The following is a 14,931-nucleotide window of genomic DNA, read 5'->3' on the forward strand; positions in this document are numbered from 1 at the left end:
GGAAGGCTCCGTACGGTGGTCAGGCCTTGCCCGCGGCGTTGCGGGGGAGCCCGGGCCCTGCCGGACAGTGACGGTGGAGGTGGGGGGCAGGTAAGAGGCTCTCCGCGCCTTGAGGAGCGGGGGAGGGGACGCTTCGGGTGCTTCCCCGCTCCTTGAGCCTGGGCTGCCGCGCTGGCTGGGGAGAGGCTTTCGAGAGCGGCTCTAGACAGGGAGGTTGATGGCCGCCACGGCCCCGGAGTCAGTGGAGAGAGTTGTCCGGGGCTGTGGGTTTAGGAAACGTGAGGAGAAATTGTTAACATTCCTGTGTGCTGTTCCTCCTTCGCTCTACTGTTATCTGAAAGGAGGTTGTAGCGGGGTGGAGGTCGGTCCCTTCTCCCTGGTAACAAGCTATAGGATGAGAAGAAATGGCCTCAGGTTATGCCAGGGAGGCTTAGGTTCGATATTAGCAAAAATATCTTCACTGAAGGGGTTGCCAGGCATTGGAATGGGCTGCCTAGAGAAGTAGTCGAGTCACCACTCCTGGAGGTATTTAAAAGGCAGGTAGATGAGGTGCTTAGAGACATGGTTTAGTAGTGGGCAGGTTATGGTTGGACTTGATGATCTTAAAGGTATCCAACCAAATGATTCTATTATTCACAGTGGTTGTGAGCAGGTGAGTTTCCTTCTCTTTTCCTGTATGGAAGAGAATGTGTTCTGCAGCTGTGCTTGGAAAAGGTGTTTAGTGGGTCTGTGATCAGCTGCCCTTTTCTTCTAAGGACACAGTGGGTGTGTACTTTTGTTTTCTAGTGGCTAGACTAAAACCCAACATGAACAGGCAGGTGACTCATCTTCCAGTGTGAGCAAAGTGTTTTGCCTCTAAGTCACAGGTGACATCTGATGTGACTGCAAGTCTTTGCTTCATGGTAAAAGAAGCAGGATGTTTCAGGCAAAATCACATTACAGTTAAGGGGATTTGGTCACTTTTGGTCAAAGAGTTTCAGTTTCCACAGGTAATGCCAATTTTTATGTTTGATGTCAAGTGTAGCAAACATTCTGTACAGGACATGCTGTAGATAATGCTGACATTACCGGGAAATTTATTTGAATTCACTGTAATAGCATTCTGTTTCTTTCCAATAGAAAGATGGAACTGTCTTCTGGAAAACTTGCTAAGTTTGCTGATGGATCGGCTGTTGTTCAGGTAAAAAAAAAGTTAAAATTTGTGCAACCTCAAAATTCTTGGATCTGAGAAAGACATTATTAAAGGGATACAGAGCTTCGAGTGGCAATTTAATCCCTGTTGAATTTATAGCTGTCTGTTTTGTAGGAAAATATTTTGTTTAAAAAGCAAAAATAATAATGTGAATGTGAAGCATGGATTTATGTGGTTGTTTTCGGCAAAGAATATTCTGGAGTTTTAGTTTGTGAATAAGTTTAGGACTTCAGATAATATTTCGGTTGCAGATAATTTCATTTATTTATTTTTTCTTAATCCAGTTAGGTGACACAGCAGTAATGGTCACAGCAGTCAGTAAAACCAAGCCTTCTGCATCTCAGTTTATGCCACTAGTGGTAAGTACTAATGACAAAATTTGTTTTGTGATAATCGGTGGCAACCTTAGCAGTAGTAATAATTAAATAGTGGAGTTCAAGATGCTGGGAGGAGTGAGAAATGCGAGTAGTAGACTATAGACCCTGGACTTCAGAGCACCAGTCTGATAAATTGACAAGACCTATGGATGAGGTATGAGTGCTGGATGTTATATACCTTGACTTTAGCAAGGCTTTCCACAAAAGCCTTGTGAACTTTTGCCTGCCACAACATCCATGTTTAGACAATATATTTTAGGTGTATGAAAGACTGGCTGGATTATGAGGCTCAAAGAGTTACGGTATTTAGGGGTTAATGATTCATCTTCTACCTGGAGGCTTAATTACAGTGAGTTCGACAGGGGGTCTATTCTGGGTCACAGCCTCTTTCATATGTGTGTTGGTGACCTGGAATTTGTGCTCATAAGGTAGCAGATGATGCCAGACTGGGTGAGTGGAGGAGGGATGTGCAGATGATATGCTCAAAAGCAGGGCTACCAACAGGAACTTTATGAAATTCTGTAACCACAAACACGAAGCCCTGAACATGGGGTGCAGTAGTGCCCTGCAACAGTTCAGGCTGGGGACTGGCTGGCTGCGCAGTCCATATATGATATCAATGGGTGGGTCCATTTGGGCATTAAGACAACCTTGAATAACATCATCTGAATTCCAAGTTAACCTTGCATTGAGTAGGTGATTGGACTATAGTCTTTTGAGGTGTCCCTTCAAACCTGAATGGTTCTGTGGCTCTGAAATCAGTAATCTGTTGTCTTTAGGAATCCCTGTTTTGTTTTTAAAAGGTTGACTATCGTCAGAAAGCTGCTGCAGCAGGAAGAATTCCTACAAACTATCTGAGAAGAGAACTTGGTTCCACTGATAAAGAAATTCTTACAAGCAGAGTAATAGGTAGGCTGAAACATTTTTTCACAAAAAGTATTTTGTAATATCCTTATGAATGTTTATAACATTAGTAATATATAACTGCTGTTCGCAGAATTAATTGTTTCTGCTATAATGTCAGAAGAAAAACTTGTAGTTTCTTGTTTATCAGTACTGATTTTTTTTAAAGCAGGACATCAACTGAGGTTGTATGCATATTCCTTCACATATAAGCCTGGATTTTGAGAAATCTTCTTGTCATCTTCATTGATATTATTGTATCTAAGATCTCATCCTAACTGCAGAGGTATTACCTCTGCAGTTACACCTCTCTGCAACTGTGGAAGAGACAACCAAGCTAAGTTCTGAAATAGAAAGAGGCAGACCTATTGATTGGTATATAATCATTCTCTCCTTGATCTTCCTTGAAGAGTCATCTCCATCGTGGCTGTTTCCATTCATGAAGAAGATAATACTTTGAAATTCCCCATTTGTATAAAACTGATGTCAAATACATCTGAAGAGAGCAATGAAAAGAGTTAGGAGAGGGAGCAGCCTATAAGGCCTGGGCTCTCACACAGAATCCTATACGTTTCAGATAGAAATAAAATAAAAAGGAAATCTGTGCATCATGGAAATAATGCAGTGTTTTGAACATACATTTTTTTCTTGCTTTGCTTTCTTTGAGGACTATGTCCCTTCATTGAAGATCCTTCTGGTGAAATACTACTTAATAGATTATGTGTATCCTAAAGCATAGAAGACTTTTTCAGTGTTTTTGCCTTGTTACTTGACAGTGGGTATCTTCACCCAAATACCTCATTTTATTCTGAGTGCTGTTGAATTTTTACAGTTGATCATATTTTGTGCTAAATTTCCTTTTGGGTTCTCTGATTTTTCTACTTTTTCATTTGTTTGGGTCTTTCATTTAAACTGCTTTGTCAGTTTATCCTGGGGTTATTTCAAAACAAACAGAATACTAACTACTGAAACCCAAATACTTCTTAGACTGTGAATATTTCTTTTGCAGATCGGTCAATCAGACCCCTCTTTCCAGTAGGCTACTTTTATGATACACAGGTAGGTTGTGCTCACTGTCCTTAACTGTAGCTACCTTTAAAATGGAAAACTTCAATACATCCAGTGCAAATTTCACATGATATAGGCACTCTTTTAAGAAAAGCAGTTTTCATTAGTGTCCAGGAGGGGTTTACGCTTTGAAAAACAGTCCTACACGGTAATGTTGCGTTTTAGTTTGTCATCTCCATGTCTTATATTATTTTTATTACATGCTAGTTTCCAAACTTTGTTGTGGAGAAACAGGAACAAAATTCAACTATCCTCTATACAACAGAGGAAATAAAAAAGACTAATAGTGTGTGTTATACGTAATGATTCAATATGCATTAGTGGGTTTTTGTGAGCTTTCTAGTTCAAATACTTGAACAAATTTTCATTTGCAATATAAGCTTGTATAAATATGTGGCACATTTTGTTTTACTGTTGTTAGCTTTGACAGCTAATAAAATGTATAGATCAAAATTATTCATTGTCTTTTATCTTATGCCAGATCCTTTGTAATCTTTTAGCAGTAGATGGTGTCAATGATCCTGATGTTCTGGCAATTAATGGAGGTAAGAGGACTGTTGAAAATTACTGCTGGTGTATGATTTAGTGTGATCCCATTTTTCTAATACAGATTTTTATCTCTTGTTTCTAGCTTCAGCAGCACTTGCCTTATCTGATATCCCATGGAATGGTCCTATTGGTAAGCAAACATTTTGAAATGATGGGTGATTTGAACATAATGGGAGACTTAGACCACAGTTCGTGCTTTCTTTTTTAACACAAATCTGAATCTAAAGTCCACTGTCTTTTGTTTGAAGCATTGAAAATAATTTTACAATGGATACAATTACTGCACTTCAAAGCATTATTTTTCCTGGACTGCATATACTTCTATAAGGATTTATAGTCCAGAAATAGTATAGTAGAGAGACCAATAATTTATTTTCTTTTTCTTTAGGGAAACTTAATCTTGAAAAGCATTGTTTAGAAAATAGCTGGATCAGAATACTTTTTCTCCAGGAACTCAAGAAGAGCTTTATTTCATTGTGAATATTTTATGGGAAGAAAAATGACCTAGCCAAGAACAAATATTTAGCTGTATTTTCCTTTCACTCGCCTCTTTTTCTAGACAACACATGCTCAAATGACTGAAAAAAAGGCAATGGACTTGCAGCTTTGCATATAATAGTACTTGGTGTTGTATGCCCTACCCTGTAATACTACCCAAAAGAAATTCAAGAATAGATAATTTTGCCTTACAGATTGGTTCTTAATATATAGCTAACATGCTAATATTTGAAATCAAATTCATAGCTTTCATTATTTTTTTTAGATTTATAATTTTCAAAATAAAATGATGTCTTAAAGAACTTCTTTTTATAATAATAACTTTCTGGAGTTTCTTTGTAGGTGCCGTAAGGGTAGGACTGGTTGATGGAGAAACTATTATCAATCCAACTCGAAAACAGATGTCTTCTAGTGCTTTAAATTTAGTTGTTGCTGGAGCTCCACAAAATCAAGTTGGTAAGTAGGTTAATTATTAATACCCATCAAGTAACTGAAAATCAAGTAGGTGCCTCTTTGCAGGTATTTTTCTAATCTTTGAAACTTGTTTATTCCTACTGTTGGGTATAAATACAACAGTGATAGGCTAGGTAAAGTAACTTCCATTGTATTTATGCAGTTTAATGTTAATCTGTATTTCCTCAGTTAAGTTAGATTGCTATTAAACAATAAAATAGTAATTTACTTAACTTTTAACTTTCCATTGGTAGTTATGTTGGAAGCAACTGCTGAGAATATATTGCAACAAGACTTCTGCCATGCCATCAAAGTAGGGGTAAAGCATACCCAGCAAATAATTCAGGGAATTCAACAACTAGTGAAAGAACGAGGTGTTGTCAAGAGAACTGTTCAGAAGTTATTTGTTGCTCCTGAAGAGATTGTGGAATGTGCAAAGAAGTAAGTTAAGAACGAATAATTTTAATCTAAATTCTCTTAAGTGGCTCAAAATGCTTATTCAACAATGATGTAATTTGACAAGCTCTGGTCAGATAGTTTGGGGGTTTTGCTTAACAAAATAGCATGTCTTGAAGGTTCAGAATCACTCTCTGTGTCCTCCATAGAAACTTAGGAACACAGCCTTCAGCTCTCTTGTTTTATACTTAGTAAGAGGGACAGGGCAAAACAAATATCCTTGAAATCCAATGAAAGTATTGTATGTTAATATGCCACTCTTGTGGAATGGTGACAAGGAGTCAAGATAGGTTTGCTTGTGTGAGCTTTGCTGTGGAAGTGAGAACTAATTTCAGAGAAATGGCAGGAGAGCAGATGTGAAGGACAGCTGGCGCTAGTAATGTTGATAAAAGTCAGTCTCGTGCTTTTGTGCTACTAATGAAAACAAATGTTTAGTCCTCAAAGTTAATTTTATAAATGTTTTGAAGCTGTGTTTTGAAAAATTTTTCCTTCTCTTCTGAAAGGCTTACTTTTAACAAGATCTATGCAGTATTCACAGATTCCAGCCATGATAAAGTAAGTAATCACTTATGTGTATCTTATATATTTTTGATATATAATAAGTATGATATAATTTTTTATTTGGTATCGTAATGAAACTGTAGTAAGATTTAGTTTCTTTAATGTTAATTAAAAACTCTTTTCCTCCTCTGCATATATTTGCAATAGTAATAACACAATGTTCTGTAAATCCTTATCTACCAGCGTACTTATTTGTAGTACGTTATTGATTGTTGAATTTATGTGAAAATCCTATTCCTTATTCCTTGAGTTTTTCAGAATTTTAAAACAGACAAAAACCCAGCAACCCAAAACTCTTGTTATTCTGCCCTGTAGAGTTAACTGCTTGCAAATCCTATGTTCTAGATTTCTAGAGATGAAGCAATTAACAAAATAAGGCTTGAAACAGAAGAACAGCTGAAAGGTATTGTTTTCAACTTTCTTAATATTTAGAGAGTGCTTAAGTGGAGCTAGCACTACTCAGAGCTATAATGTGCTCTTTGCTGGCCAAGCTATTTTAGTAAAATTTCTATAAAATTAATTTTCCAACTTCAGATGCAATTTCTTTTTTTATACCCAGAAAAATTTCCAGAGGCTGAGCCTTATGAAATCATGGAATCTTTCAATGTGGTTTCAAAGGATATTTTTAGAAATCTTGTTCTTAATGAATATAGAAGGTAAGTATATCAAACTCCTAGTAAACAATACTTCCGTCAACTTTTTATCCAAGGCTGTAGTTTCATTGATCTCATAATTTCTGCTTGTAACTTTTAGGTGTGATGGGAGAGATTTGACTTCCCTCAGAAATATTAAATGTGAAGTGAACATGTTTAAAATGCTTCATGGATCAGCCTTATTTCAGAGAGGACAAACACAGGTAGTATCTTAAAACAGCAGAAATTATGAATGAATTTATCAAAAGCAGAAAGATTTGTGTCCGTCATTTAAATGCAAAGTTTCATTTTTCTTCGCATTTAAATAGTGATAACTAGAAAACAGTTTAGATTTAATTAAAATGTATCTGACTCCATTAAGACAGTAGACAAAGCTTGGCACCTTGCTAAAAGAACTGTACAGATGTTAGGATAACGTTCTAAGCATATGTGTCCAGAAAGAGTCTGGTAAGCATTACTGTATCTTCAGACTTTCTGAAGAATGTCTAGTAACCTAGTTAAAAGCCGTAAGGATTCTCCTTGTTCATTTCACGTTGGCAGATTTGGGGCATTTTTTGTTGTATGAGTTTTGTCTTGAGGGGAAGTGGTTTGAAAAGAGAGCTTTGCAGTTCAGGATGGCTTGAAGTAAAATTGCTCACTAATAAGTTCAAAATAATATTTTTCATCCCCCTCTGTAGACTTTCATGTTAAAGTTATTTTCATGTAAAATATAATCCCATTCATTTTTAGAAAAATGTATCACTCAGTTTATGGGTCATTGGTACACAGGGCACCGCTAAATGGTGCTTGTCATGAGAAATCTTCTTTTAAAAGAAACTTTACATGTAATCTGGACTAAATAGGGAAATTGTACCAAACAATCACATTAATGAGTTTTTGGGTTTGTTTCCTCTGCCAAAAGCATCAGATGTTTGATGGACTGAATTAAGATTGTAGTCAAGATTTGGTCCTCTGTATTTGTATAGTTTATTTTCCTTGATAGCATCAAATTTATTGCTGAAATAACTCTTTTGATTCTTCACAACCAGTAAAAGTTGTAAAACATGGAAGCATTTAAGAGCAGTTTATTTACCTTCTGTGTCTTTTTATTCTAGGTGCTCTGTACAGTTACATTTGACTCCATAGAATCAAGTGTCAAATCAGATCTTATCTCAACAGCAGTGAGGTATGTGTATGTTTTGGTGTTTTGTCAGTGTAATAAAAGAGGGTGAGCATTTAAGCATATTTGATAAAAGTTCCTTGAACTTTTGAACCTTGAACATTTAGGACTGAAAACATGTAAAAAACGGACTCTGAAGTGGTCTGTTTTCAAGAGATCTTGGCAGTTGTGGTTTTTTTTTAAGGTGACATTATTTCAATATACACGCATTTGAAATTGGAGAGTATTACAAGTAATATCCAGTGTGATTTCAAGGGAACGAAAATAGCTAATCACTCTTGAAGCTGGAAAAGCTTTGTTCATATATCAAGGCTCTTCAGATAAAATGATTGATAAAACTTGATTCTTTCTTTGTTCTGAGTATTTGTCATCACACAGGGAGCTTGATTCCACTTGTTTAATCTATTTCTCACAAGTTTTGAAATTCTTCTCGATAGGTTGGATGTGCATAGCTCATTAAGTGCTGTTCTGTTTGTCAAGTTTGGTTCGAATAGGAAAAAAAATTTAAAAGTAGATAATTGTGTCGGGGTGTTTTTTTTCCACCTATCTAAATATTCTCACTTTGTCTCTAAGTAAAAAAAGTTCAGAGGCTGAAAGTATTTGTGTTCTTTTCTAGTGGAGTAAGGAAAATTTAACTTACGATGTAGGAAGCAAGTCCTTGTGCTGTTAACGTTTTATTGCTGAAGCTAACTTGTTGGGGAGGGTAAACTTCTTCCGTTTTAAAGTCTCAGTTCAGTTATCTCATCCCATTCAGTGTGGAAGCTTCTACATTTTAGTGTGTCAACTTTGCTTTAGTTAAACTTTTTTTTGCCTCGAGGTGTTTGTCCATCTTTTGTAATTTTGGTATTCTTGTAAGTTAATGTCTGTGTTAAATAATGGGTTTTAATTAGCAGTCATTCAGTTGGCTCATGAATGAGAGATTGCCTTTACATGAAACTGTGCAAGTCTTGCCTAGAAGCAACTTCCTTTATAGGTTAGCATTCTTGTAAGTACTGCTAAGAGTCAAGTCTTGTAGTACTTTGGCAATTTTTTTAAGCACAGACTTTTTAAAATTTTACTTTATCAAGAGCTATTTTGTAGCTACAGAGATTTTCAGTTTTCCTTCGGAGCGCTTATGTTTGAGTCCTTACTGCAATGTGTACAGTAAGATGCTGATGCTCTTGAAGTTTACTTTTTTTCCTTCCGTCAGACACACTGAAACCAGCATAAGGAACTGACAGGGCTTATTCTATTCTAAACAGCTAGGGAAACTGTTTTCATGCTGATGATGAACATGTGGGTTGGTTTTTTTATTTGACTATGCTCTTTATATGGAAAACTGTTGGGGAAAATGTGGTTGATCAGCAAATCTATTGATCCATTGTTTTTTGTTGAGTTTATTTGTAGGCATGACTGAATATAATCTTATTACCTACAATATATTTTATTACCTATTTTATGTAAGACTTGTTTGGTTGCTCTCTCTTGACATGGTGTTGTTTTTAATTAATAGTGGAATAAAAGATAAAAACTTCATGTTGCATTATGAGGTAAGAGTTTTACTGTGTCACAGCTTTCTGCATGATTCAAAGAAGGGCTTTATGTCTTTTAAAGGTGAAATTGATCCAAGGATATAAATTATCTCTAGATTTGCTACATTTTATTAATTCTAATTTATATGTTAATTTATACTTCAGTTTATGAACTAAAGTGCTGGTTTCCTGAAAAGCACTAGATAATTTGTAAATTGCCATTTTATATAGCCTTTACATTAGGTCAGGTCCTTAAGAATGGGTTATTACTGAAAGCAGGATTAACTTGCTCTGTTTTTAGTAAACTTCATTAATATCTTCAGCTGATATACTGCACCAATAGTAAATAAGTGCTTTTACATCTTGAATCTCTCTCAGCCTTTGGAACTTGCCCAGAGTATTTCCTACAGGCAACAGGCGTATCTTGTTCCATTATCCGTATGATAGAAACAAGATTCCTGATATGTTGTTTGGCAAGTTTAATTGGAGTAAGCTTGTTGTGTTCTTTTTCAACTACCTTGCAACTGCTTTGTTCTCTTATGTTCTGTGGAAGTAGAACATTTACTAAACACTACCTAAACTGGTCCTGGTTTGCAAACTAAGTGACTGATAGAAGTCATGTCGTGGTTTGATTATTTTTTTAAATTATTTTTTTCTATGTGTATGTTTTAAAATGGAAGAAAAATGCTACCTGCTACTTAATTTTCTGTATACACACTTTTTACTTCATAGTTTCCACCTTATGCAACTAATGAGATTGGCAAAGTTACTGGTATGAACAGAAGGGAACTTGGACACGGTAAGTTCAGACTAGAGAACTCCCATGCTGTAAGTTTTAATATTTTATCTGATTGTTTTTATTTATGTATGACTTGGTGTTTGGTTTGGTTTGGTTTTTTTCAACAGGTGCACTGGCAGAAAGAGCTTTGAAACCAGTTATTCCACAGGATTTCCCATTCACAATACGAGTTACTTCTGAAGTCTTAGAGTCAAATGGTATTATGATTTTCTTACTTTTAACCTAGTGCTAGAGACTAAATTTCATTCTTAAAAAAGCTTGAGTTTGGCAAACTTCAGTTGTAGGCATTTTAGGAAATAGAATTCGTTTTTTACCTTCTTAATCTTGATAGCTTTACTTCCTCAAGTACTTAAAATGAAAAGGATGTATATGGTCATGAACAATGAAAGGAGTTTTTTCAATTTATATAACAGCACAGTATCAATACAAGTTATAAACATAAATTCTGAGTTTACTAAAATGGTATTTGTGGTCATTTTTATACTAGAGAGTGAGGAAAATAAATCGGAATGTATGAACACCCATTCTTCAGTGTTTAATCACAGCTGGTACCCTCAATGACTTGGATGTAACTTCTCCTGGCTGTCTGTATTTGTTCTTTCCCATCTCTGCAGTTTAGGAGAGAGCTATCTGGTTTACCTTTCTGTAGATTCCCCTGTGTAGCAAGAAGCTTCCTGAGGTCCACCTCAAATTTCATAGCATATTAGTGAGATTAGGTGTGGGGGAGAAGGGGTTAATGGAGAAAGAGAAGGAGTCCCATGTTCAGCTACGTGTGAAACCCACAATTCCTTGTCTAGATTATTTAGTATTAATTGTGATGCTTGTTGAGCTTCTTAGATACTGGTATCATGAAAGAGTCAAACTGTATTACCAATTTCTTGTTAAAAATACTTCTGCTACAGAAAATTTCTATTTGCAATTATTTATTGTATTATGTGTGGTGCTGCATAGTATTTTCTAGCTAGCAGCAAGTTAATTGTCAAACTGTCATTGAAGAATATCAATAGCAAGTTTTGTTTCAGATACTTCTGACCAATGCTTGTACTCTTTTTAACCTGTATTCTAACTGTAGGGTCTTCCTCAATGGCTTCTGCATGTGGTGGAAGTTTGGCATTAATGGATGCAGGTATAAGATATGGCACTTACAAACTACATGTGATAATGTGTTATAGGATTTGGAAATGACCGAAGGTTATAAAAATGTATTTTTATATGCCACTGTTTAGGAGTTCCAGTATCAAGTGCAGTGGCCGGTGTAGCAATAGGTCTCATTACCAAATGCAGTCTGGAAAAAGGAGATATTGATGACTATCGCTTGCTGACAGACATCCTGGTGAGTGTTTCTAGCACTGTTGTTTTTATTGCTGCTTTAAGTCTGTAAAACACCTTCTATGGCTGCGTTTTGTAGTGTTTACCCAGTTAATTCTGGAATGTGTGCTACTGGAAATTCTTAATATTTTTTATGTTCTCTGTCTCCCAAACTTCTTCCTTATTTCAGAAAATATCTGTGAAATCAGTCATGTTTCTTAGTTTCTTGTAATTGTGTTTTTCTTTTAAGCTTTCATAAGCTCTCTTTTCAATAAATATTGTCTTTTTTCTTGGGAGAAAGAGATTCATAATTCTTGAATACTTTAATTTACTGAAGAATATATTAATATATTAATATATTAATATATTCTTCAGTAAATTAAAGTATTCAAGAATTAAGGAGCATTTGACAGAGTTGCTAGGGGCAAAACAATGCACATTGTGCTGCTGCTTTTTCCTGTGGTAGCCACTGCTAGCACAAAATCAGCTGTGGACCTTGTTGTTCAGAAACTAGTCCATGAAAGCTCTTAATTTATAAGGAGAGAAAGGAACAGTGTTAATGATGAACAGCAAAATAAGGCTAAAGAAAAACACACAAGTCTCAGATGTAATTCCAAGTCTGCAGAACTGCTTTGTGGCTTATTGAAGCATAGAATGTACTTTTAGTATTAGCAGACTTGACACTGGGATGAAGTTACTCCAATTTGCTTTTTTCCTGTCTCTGCTGATAGGGAATTGAGGATTACTACGGTGATATGGATTTCAAGATGGCGGGTACTAATAAAGGAATAACTGCCTTGCAGGTATCATGACATTGAATCTTCCTAAAATGGAACTCTTGAGAATGTATCTAAAAAAACCTTTTCCTTACATGTAACTTAACTCTTTTCATATTAGGTTGATCTAAAACTGCCAGGAATACCAATAAAAATTGTAATGGAAGCTATTCAGCAAGCTACAGGTAGATCCATATTTGTATTTGCACCCACTTTATCATATTAAATTATAAATTTAATAAAAATTCTAAGTTTTATGAAACTAAAGAATAATTTTTTGTTGTTCTCATTGTGGAAAAAAGCTATCTTCAAAAAACTGGTCTGGTTTAGGTATTGTCTGTTGTATTTCAATATAGGCACTTTGTGCAAAATAAATAGGTTTTTTTGTGTCAAAGGAGAGCATTCAATCTCCAGAAAGCCAGGCCCTTCCCACCACATCTAAGTTTCGTATTATAGTAGTGTCAGTGAATTTGTCTGCTACTCTTGCAGGTTACTTTTTAATAAAAAGAGAACAAAATGCTGGTCCCTGCAAATGGTGTGATGTTAATGGTCACCAGTTTAGTACAAAGGTTCGCTCTTTGCTGTGCAATAAATCAGTAAAAAGAGTTGTCGAAAGTAAGTTCCAAACTAACTTTAAAATAACCTCAGATCAATTTTTAAATGTCTCTTGAGCAGTGAGTTCTTAGAACTTAAGTAAAAGTCTGTGTCGTCTCAGGGAGTTCATGGTTAAGATCTAGGAGCTCAATACTATATGAATAACATGGGTAGTAAAGGCTGAAGTGCAGTTATTGCTTTTGATGGGTGAAAGTCAGGAGAGGGAGGAGACATCTGTTGCTTGTTAAGTGTTAACACCAAAATGGATTTGGACTAACACACAAACATCCTATTACATGACTTCTTAAAAATCCAACAGAATAATTTTATAAAAAGAACAGCAAACTATTTCTCATTTACTATAAATTCAGCTATATTTACTATTGAAATTTACTGCTGTCTATATTCTGATGTGTGCAGCTAAAATATTCTTGAGCCATATAATTGTGAGAGAAAATCTTCAACTTGATGTGTAATAGCAAGATTTCAGTAAGAGAACCCCTATTAAAAATGTAAGGACTATAATTCTTATTCAATGGCACATTTGAGTGCACTTCAAGAAGCTCAGCTGAAGTCACAGACCATTGTATCCTAACTAATCAAAGTTATACCTTGTTGCTTTTATCAGCACTCTGATTTATTTAAATAATACTGAAATAGAACTGTATGTAATGTTTTAGGCTGCATAAAAACAATACCTGTGCTGAAGGCATACGCTTTGTATACATAGAGCAGAATGTTGTACAGCAACAAACATGCATTACTTGAAATGTGTTAAGTTACAGTGATAAATTCTCAAGTTAGGCAGGAGGCAGATTTTATGAATGGATGTTTATCTACTTCATAACAAAAATTGGATTAATTGATTTTAATCTTCTACAAAACTCTTTATTTTTCCTTCCTCTCCCTTTTTCCCCCTTAACCCTCACAGCTGCAAAGAGGGAGATTTTACAAATTATGAACCAAACGTTGGCAAAACCCAGACCTAACAGAAAAGAAAGTGGACCAGTTGTAGGTAATGTTAGTTGTATGCTAGTATGAATTCATATCTTTTATAAGTACCTTTTTTACAATAAGCTGCTGTTTAAAACAGCTTTTTTTAAGGAATGTTTGTTACATGTTTCTACCCCTTGGGGTTATTTTTTCCTTGGTTTTTTTTGATGTGAATTCTTGTCTTTTATTGTCATGTGGGTAGCACTGTACACCAGAAAACAGAATTAAACTGAAGTTATGTAAAACATTCAAAATCAGAATGGATATAGATGTCAGTAGTGGTATGGCTTAAGGCCATTTACACTCAACAAAGTATTTGTATTCTGTGTTTTCATTTATATCAGTTCTGAAATGTAATTATATCAGTGTTCAGCAAATAATACAAGTAGCTATAGAAGATTAAAACCTAAATGAATGTGACTTTTTTTCTGTGATAGCTTTCAAGATTATGTTTAGCACTTGAAAGTATTCTTGAATGTTCTTTCAGAAACCATCCATGTTCCATTATCGAAAAGATTAAGATTTGTTGGTCCTGGGGCCTATAATTTGAAAAAACTTCAAGCACAGACTGGTAAGACATTCTTGCTTCCTGTGATAATTTATCCTAATGTGTTATTAGCTTCATTTCTCTGTATGAATATTACTAGTGTGGAGTTTTATTAGTGGATCTTGGTAGCACAGGTATTATTAGCAGATTTGTTGCTGAATCTTAATGCTATCTTTATGCCCTTTCAGAAACTTGAAGTAGCTAAATTGAAGCTTCCCAAGTTATTCTGTAGACCACCTCCATAGAACTGGCTTTTGTGCTTCAGCAGCAAAAACCTAATAAATAAATACAAGGAACTAATCAGTGAAAAGAGTACTCTTAGTTTGTGCTTTAAGCTGTAGACTGCAAAGCAGTATTTGCCTTTGTTTTCAGGCTTGTATGCTTCACTGTTCCGATGCTCAGCACAAATTGACTCTCACTATATCTTGATCAGAGATGCATGTGTTTTGAAAAGCTAGGTGAAGGTCATGTCAACTATGCTTAGCTGTGTAGGTTCTCTCTGTAGAAGTGCTTGCAGTTGGTCTTGCAGCAGGA

The 14,931-nt window shown here is 35.5% G+C and overlaps 1 protein-coding gene across 1 annotated transcript in view; it reads left to right on the top strand.

Moving 5' to 3' along the window:
• The first annotated feature begins 52 nt into the window (after nt 1–52).
• PNPT1 (polyribonucleotide nucleotidyltransferase 1) overlaps nt 53–14,931 on the top strand; it is an 18,994-nt gene continuing 4,115 nt past the window's right edge. Inside the window, exons 1-23 of the mRNA XM_010184379.1 lie at nt 53–90; nt 1,120–1,180; nt 1,477–1,551; nt 2,373–2,478; nt 3,482–3,531; nt 4,022–4,085; nt 4,172–4,219; nt 4,930–5,043; nt 5,295–5,481; nt 6,000–6,051; nt 6,403–6,460; nt 6,617–6,713; nt 6,811–6,913; nt 7,805–7,875; nt 9,362–9,398; nt 10,113–10,179; nt 10,287–10,376; nt 11,252–11,305; nt 11,406–11,512; nt 12,219–12,290; nt 12,385–12,448; nt 13,789–13,872; nt 14,338–14,421. Coding sequence (XP_010182681.1) covers nt 1,124–1,180; nt 1,477–1,551; nt 2,373–2,478; nt 3,482–3,531; nt 4,022–4,085; nt 4,172–4,219; nt 4,930–5,043; nt 5,295–5,481; nt 6,000–6,051; nt 6,403–6,460; nt 6,617–6,713; nt 6,811–6,913; nt 7,805–7,875; nt 9,362–9,398; nt 10,113–10,179; nt 10,287–10,376; nt 11,252–11,305; nt 11,406–11,512; nt 12,219–12,290; nt 12,385–12,448; nt 13,789–13,872; nt 14,338–14,421 — 1,741 coding nt within the window. The 5' untranslated portion in view covers nt 53–90; nt 1,120–1,123. The remainder of the gene's footprint in view (nt 91–1,119; nt 1,181–1,476; nt 1,552–2,372; nt 2,479–3,481; nt 3,532–4,021; nt 4,086–4,171; nt 4,220–4,929; nt 5,044–5,294; nt 5,482–5,999; nt 6,052–6,402; nt 6,461–6,616; nt 6,714–6,810; nt 6,914–7,804; nt 7,876–9,361; nt 9,399–10,112; nt 10,180–10,286; nt 10,377–11,251; nt 11,306–11,405; nt 11,513–12,218; nt 12,291–12,384; nt 12,449–13,788; nt 13,873–14,337; nt 14,422–14,931) is intronic.

Source organism: Mesitornis unicolor, unplaced genomic scaffold (genome assembly GCF_000695765.1).
Source record: "Mesitornis unicolor isolate BGI_N332 unplaced genomic scaffold, ASM69576v1 scaffold36705, whole genome shotgun sequence".
In the NCBI taxonomy this organism is placed as follows: Eukaryota; Metazoa; Chordata; class Aves; order Mesitornithiformes; family Mesitornithidae; genus Mesitornis; species Mesitornis unicolor.